General features: G+C 43.8%; 1 protein-coding gene across 1 annotated transcript; it reads left to right on the top strand.

The window, feature by feature from the left end:
- Window positions 1–5,273: 5,273 nt before the first annotated feature.
- Window positions 5,274–6,916, top strand: LOC117282888 (protein couch potato-like; the record flags this gene model as incomplete). The annotated part of the gene is given in 1 exon segment (XM_033754370.1): window positions 5,274–6,916. A coding segment is annotated over 1 exon segment (89 nt), but the record flags the coding sequence as incomplete, so codon positions are not given.
- Between the last annotated feature and the right edge of the window lie 280 nt (window positions 6,917–7,196).

Raw genomic sequence — 7,196 nt, forward strand, 5'->3', positions numbered from 1 at the left:
GGAGGGTGCTCGACACCAAGACTTACTGACTGACTGACCGTCAGTCGCAATGTGACTTTGACTTAAGCTGGCAATTGTAGAAGTACAAACTGATAATGAGAGAGAGAGATGTGGAAGAAGTGGAATGAGAATTGAAGGAGCAAAGAGGACTGCAAGGAAGTTGCAGTGGAGTGTGAAATCAGAAGAAGATGACAGTGTGTCAGCTAGTGATTTGCGAACTGTTTAATCACTTGTATAAATGTCCAATATATTCGACCATCAGATCCAAAAACCCCACTTATTTGTCACGCAAAACCCGGATGTGTGATAATATTAAAAATGAAATGAGATTAGTGGCTGTAAACCGAACAATTTGACCCAACAGGTAATGTGTCTTACTTGTATTGTGGAAGTCCTCAGTTCGATCCTCGGCCTGTACACCGAACATCCTCAGTAAGACTTATTCCTCTGTCCCCTTCCAGGCAAATTCGGGGATACCACCTCAAATTATAGCAAGAGAGCTTCTTTCCACGTCACTTTCATTGGTTATCATTCAAGTGTTCAGTGTTGCAAAGTCTGTGTTACTGACAGCTTAACAAAATAAACCATAAATATTAAGGGACTAAACTAAATTAAACTAAACTGGCCCAGGATGAGGATTTATGGCGAAATGCTGTGAAGACAGTTATGAACCTTGACATAATGAGAGGATTTCTTGGCCAGCTGGAAGACTATCAGCTTTATAACCAAGATTGTACCGCATGAGTTCCACGTGACGATTCCGCCGTAGAGTCCCGGCGCACCGTGTGTCGTGAGCCTCGGTGAGCCTCATAATGTTTATAAATGGGGCGAAAATAAAATAATGAATTTCAGTTCCTTTAACCAGGTCGGCGGCACGCGGTAGCGTATTTCGCTGAAGCACTAAGCTACAAGCCGGAACATTAGTGCTTTTTATGTTGGTACTATGCATAGAATGTACTATCTCTCTAGTTATTACTTCTATTCTGATAGTACTGTGGTGCTAGGCCTCATACGTCAATAGTCTTTTTAATATTTTAATATTTTGTCTTAGCTGTCGCAATAGAGTTTTGCTGTGCTTGGCGTGTATACCCTATCTTGGTGCTGGTACGTATGTCCGGAGATAAGGATTATTCTATCGTTTGGGTCCAACTCAGTAGGTTTTACATGAAGACACAGCCAAAATCCAGCCTCCGGAACTTTATGTTTTAAATGAAACACAGGACAATGAATGGTGTCCAGAAACACAATAATACCAACGTCACAAAGTTTTAGACCTTATTTCGCATTTACCTTTCCTTCCCTCCTTTCCAATTCCATTCATTCGCCGAGCTCTCTTCCGCCTTCCTTCATCTTCTTAACGGCAAAACATTTCCGCTACATACAGCTTAAACCTTGCCACTGTAGAGGAACAACAGTGAAAACTATCGGCCATGTTACGTACTACTTTCTCATTTTCAAGTTTTTTTCTGATGTCCGCACTGTTTACACGTATAAGGACAATCAAATAAACACACTTTCACGTATTAAGTAAACAAGTAACTAACTAACTAAATATCTGACTCCATGAAGCAGGTTTCTTCTTGAGAGGCCAATAGTTGCTCAGAAACTGAATAAATTCGCAACATTTTATGGAACCAGAAGTTTCATTAGCGTTATCGTAAGAGTGCTCCACTGGGCCTTATCCTAAGCCAGATGAATCCAGTCCACAACATCCTATCCTATTTCTTCAAAGCCCATAATAATAGTATCTACCCATCTACGATTGAGTTTCCCAAAAGGCTTCTCTTCTTCAGATATCCCTATCAAAACTTCGTATGCACTGTTATTCGCCCACATTCATGTTACATACCATACCACTCTCTCCATTCTTCATGTGATAATTCTAATATTTGCGAGAGTACAAATTACTATAAATTCTGCCCCAGCATTCTATTATTTCATCTTCAGATATTTTCCTTACCACTCCGTGCTCAAACACCCTCAGTCTGTGTTCTTCTACGAATATTCACGTAACAGACCGTGTTTCAAACCCAATAGATTCAAACTAGCTTTCACAGTGAAAACAAAAGTATACTTGGCGTAGCTCAGTCGGTAGAGCGACGGGCTGGAGAGCCGGGTTTCGCTTCCCAAAAGAGGAAAGCATTTTCTCTTCTCCACAGGGTCCAGATCGGCTCTGGGGTCCATCCAGCATCCTGTTCAGTGCGTACTGGGGGTATAACGGTCTGGGTTGTGAAGTTGACCACTCACTTCCAACTAGTGGTGAGTTCAAAAACGGTGTAGCTATACATTCACTCCCCCATATATCTTCACGGAACTCCGTGGCTTGAGTCTGCAAACGAACTATACCGACAGAGCGATCGCCGCTTGTCGGCGAAGTTAGTACCAACTTTAGCCGATAGAGGGTGTCGCTGGTCAGCGCAACGAATCCCCACGGCCGTTAATTACGGTTTTCTAGACCGGATATCTTCACGGAATGATGCTTAACTGATTAAGCTCAGGGATATATTTATCTTTTTATGTGAAGAAATGTGCACATGTTAACATATGAGAAGTTGAGGCCGTTTGACTAATAACGCCATCTGTTAGACACTTCAGAATAACTATTTCCTCTGTGTGCGCAAATAAACATGTCACCTAATATCATACTGTTGTTTATAAGATTGTAATGCATGACAAACTACTGAATATTCTGCATATTCCTTCTTTTATAAGTACAGGCTTTTGTAATATGAATAATAGATGTTGTACGCATATTACAATTTCCTGGGCCTTCAGCAGCAAGAATTAGACGGACATTTGGAATATCAGAACGTGTAATGTTATATAAACAAATTAATTAATTTAATTGCTTAAGGCTTTCAAGATACGAGCTCCATTACACACCCACAGCGAGTCACATCTGCCCATTGCATATATGTAGGCAACTCCGGAGACAGAACGCGATTTGGTAGCGGGTTTCGAGCTTTCTACGTAGTATTTAAACGCCAGTTTTCTGCAGATATTGTATTGAGTTTACTTACACGTTTATACCATTGTTAATAGTATTTAATTTAATCTCAATTTCTTAATGAGACCGACTACTACAGGTACGAATTACTACCAGGACACTCGTTCTTGTTAATTACGTAATGCTTCGTTGTTCTGTATTTTTCTTTGGCGCTACAGCCCCAATTTGGGCCTTGGGCTACCTCCATGAAAATCTCCGTTTCACTTCGGTTTACTAGACCTTAGACATTCGGTAGGATCCCTTGGGCGGGTGATCAGCTCATCGCAAGGCCTCTACCTGTACACAAAAACAGAAAAACGCACGCACACACACACACACACANCTGAGAAGGTAATCGAATTAATAATTACATATCACGCAATAATTTACCGACGAAAATAAATTCAAGAACATTGCGTAATTTGCAACAGTGACCCGGTGTGTGTCCGCCCAGTTCGTGCCATTGCCATTAGCAAATAAACTAACAATAATCCCACCTGACACTTTGGCTATAATATCTGTGAAAGTCTTATCGGTCTCTGCCTCCGGCGGAGGGCAAACCAATTTCAACATCTCCTGTGAATCAACGGTCTTCCTGTTGTCACGTGATAGAATGTGACTATAGGCGGGGGTTGGATTGCTGAATGGATGTATTGAACTCTGAAACAACTCATGACTATTGATATGTTGGGTTTTTGGACTTTATCCATCGTCCTGGTTTTTAAGAAAACCGTCCGTCCGTCCGTCCGTCCAGGACGGAAACAGATCCAGTTTCCGAAACGTCGTGTTTTTATTTTGTTTTCTTAAAAACCAGGACGATGAATAAAGTCCAAAAACCCAACATATCAATGTGTTATACACCATCGTCAGAATCCTATAGTAACAACTCATGACTACACTTTCTAATTCACTATCACACACAGACTAGTGTTCTCCTTTGTGGTCTTCACTGCATTGCTTGGTAACGGCTTCCAACAATGTAGCGTCTTCGGCTTCTGTATTCAACGGCTCCTGTCCTCGCTTGCTGGCACCTCTCAGCTGAAGCTCCCGAGCTGAAGTAACTGGCTCCCAAATGCTAAACTCACTCACAGAGTCAGATTGGCGGTTTATCGCCAATTATTTCGTCCTGACGACAGGCCGCCTGAGTCCCACGATCAGCTTTATTTCAACCGAATACTTGCGGTCATAGCCCTATATTCACGGATTCTCTTCTTTTTTCTTCTACCCTGAAGATGGAGGCGATACGTTTCTTCGAAACGTCGGTTACCACAATATCTACACGGCGCCACACACCAGAGGACCGCTTTCTTCATAGTCACCGCTGTGAAAACCTCAGATCTTACAATAATGATCACTGCTTTTTATCGGAATTGTTCATGGTAAAGCAGGTGGTATGCCGGTCACGGTAGCCGAGCGGTCTAAGGCATGCACTGTCTTCGCTCGCTCGGAAACCGGGATCGTGGGTTCGAATCCCACTCAGGGCATGGATGTTTGTGTGCGTTTTTCTGTGTTTGTCTACAGGTAGAGGCCTTGCGACGAACTGATCACTCGCCCAAGGAGTCCTACCGTATGTGTAAGATCTAGAAAACCGAAGTGAACGGAGAAGTTCATGGAGGTAGGCCTAGGCCCATTGGAGCTGTAGTGCCAAGGGGAAAAAAAATCAGGTGGTATAAGTCACCATTGTGTCTTAACTATTTGAGATGGGATGGAATATGACAAGCCTGTTGTGACTGGCAGGCTATCTTCCATCTGTTTCGGAATGTTTGCAATTATTTTCGAAAAAAGCCCGACGTTTTGGACAGCATACCGCCTCCACGGTAGCAGGGAAGTTTAGCAGCTTGTCGGCTGTTTCCGCTGGTTTCTTGCTTGGCTTTCTCTCTACTTCGTACTGTCGAATGATGAGATGGTCGGTGAATAATGAATTGGAAAAATGTGCAAGGAAGCGGCGTTGACCTACTTACAAGTTATGTTACGGCTTTTGCCTGGTCGGTCTGAGAGAAAAAAAGAAAAAAAAAACTCCAGTCGGTATAGTCAATGTATTTTTTTTTTTGCACTGGAATTAAACAATTTGTATCCAATTTGACTTACCAAATCCAGCAGCTACTTGAAACTGTTGTGCGAACATAATTATATGCGCTTGTATCACTTTTGTTTTCAGAACTTCAGGTGAGTCGTCTCGGACTGCCGCGAAACACGAAGCGCATGCCATGACGTCACAGCAGTACCTGCCCCTCTATTGGTGGAACGTGGCTGGGGAGACCCCTGCATGACTAGGCCACCCGTCGAACAGACCACTTCAGTCTGAGCCGCGACAGTTTGAGACACGTACCCTTCTGCCCGCCATTCGCACACGTCAAAAACACAAAACACAATTTCCACCCCACCCCTCTTTTATTTCACCCAAGCAGAACAAGGAGAAGTCCCATTTCCCCCTCAGAAATATTCTGCCTCTCCCCGGAACCAACTCCTTGTTTTAGCAAATAACCACTTTACAGTCATTTACCCTATTTTTTTAATTGCATTCATTTACCTGTGCAGTGAAACCCACTTTGGTAACGGTGGATCCCAAACGCGTTACGAGACGGTTTCCCTTCTCCTCCTCTTCACCACGCCCTTCACTTCCCACACCCTTGCCCAATCACTACCATCACCACCACCATCACCGGCATTACCACCACCGTTACAACCCATAAGACACGTATATTGTAGTGCCCACGGTGAACCAGCAAGTGAAGAGTTGAATAAAAGTGACTGAACAACGACGACCTCTGCAGATCGGTCACAGCTCTTCGTATTGGTGTATGGTGAAGTTTTGTGCAGCTTCCGTCAACGAAAATAATACAAATATTATTACTACAACTGTGAAAACAAAAGCTGATTGTGCTGTGTTTTAAAACAACGAATATATATATAGATTTTGATTTCTCTGTTCTTAACGAAAAAACAAACAAGCACTCTTGTTGCCACCGTGTGATTATTACGTCGTGACATCATCAGGAACCAACCTTGTCTTTGTACCTCCCTCTCTTCCGGTCCGGTGCCTCTCTATCCACGTATTGTGTGGCCTGACGTCACTACCGATACCAGTAGTGGCGGCACTTCCTTCCACCTCATTCAGTTGCTCTTGTGTCGTGTTGAGTGCGAGTGGGCAAGTGTATCTGGTCGGTACTGCTCGCGATTATATATTGTAATATCAAGAAATTCGCTGCCGAGCGATTCTGAACAAGGGAAGGAGTGCTACGCTGTCAGTGTTTCACGTGTGTACGGGCGGGCATTGTGAATCCGCCTGGCTGCTTGCGTACTGCTGCCGGCTTTAACGAAGCCCTGCACGCGAGTAACATTTAATGACACTGAATATCAACTTCTTAAGACACAAGACATATTTGCAGTGACATAGTTGTATGTTCATTTGCTTTTAAAGTAGCTTTTTGAGAGAAACTGTTCCGTTCCTGCTTACATATCACAAAAAGGGCCCGTGTCAGTGCGTAAGGCGTTTTTAACCCCCGGAGCTGTTCTATATTTTTGCACAAAAAAAAAAAAAACCTCCCTTCTTCCGTGTTGTGATTTTTTAAAGTGGAGACAAGAAAGGAAAAGTGCTGAGTTCGATATCCCATCAGAACAGAAATAACATTTACATTCAGAAATCGTGGAGGCCTACTACAGCACGACGAAAAGAATTCGCGAGCATCCGATAGGAGGAGGCAACCTGTCGCCGCCACTACCGCCGCCGCTGCCGCCTTCTGCTGCCCCATCACCTGCCTTCAAGCGCCAGCGCCGGGACTCAGCGTCGCCCCCAACCGTCCTCCCACAACAGAACTGCTCCTTGTCACCAGATTCCAGGATGAGCATCAGTACAACAGGCATGGAGGCCCCCAACGCACTTAGCCAGAGCATGGACTCCGTGAACACCGTCACAGGAGAGGAAGAGGTACGTTACATGCCCCATTTGACTGCTTTGCGCTTCTTAGTTGGTTAAGTTTGTGTTTCGTCAACTTTGCCACTACAACACTCTAAACTAGTATTTTTCGTAGTTACAGACTTATTGTACGAGTGTTTCAGTGCCTTTTCTCGCTTACAGGCGTTCTCTTGCGAACAGTAACATTCAGTAACGCTCCTTGCCCCATATTACTCGTGACATCGGTAGGCTCTTGTGTTATCAGTCAGATAAATGTCATTCGTGTCAGGTGGCTGGAGTTTATTATGAAGAAAG

Source organism: Cryptotermes secundus, unplaced genomic scaffold (genome assembly GCF_002891405.2).
Source record: "Cryptotermes secundus unplaced genomic scaffold, Csec_1.0 scaffold514, whole genome shotgun sequence".
Classification (NCBI taxonomy): Eukaryota; Metazoa; Arthropoda; class Insecta; order Blattodea; family Kalotermitidae; genus Cryptotermes; species Cryptotermes secundus.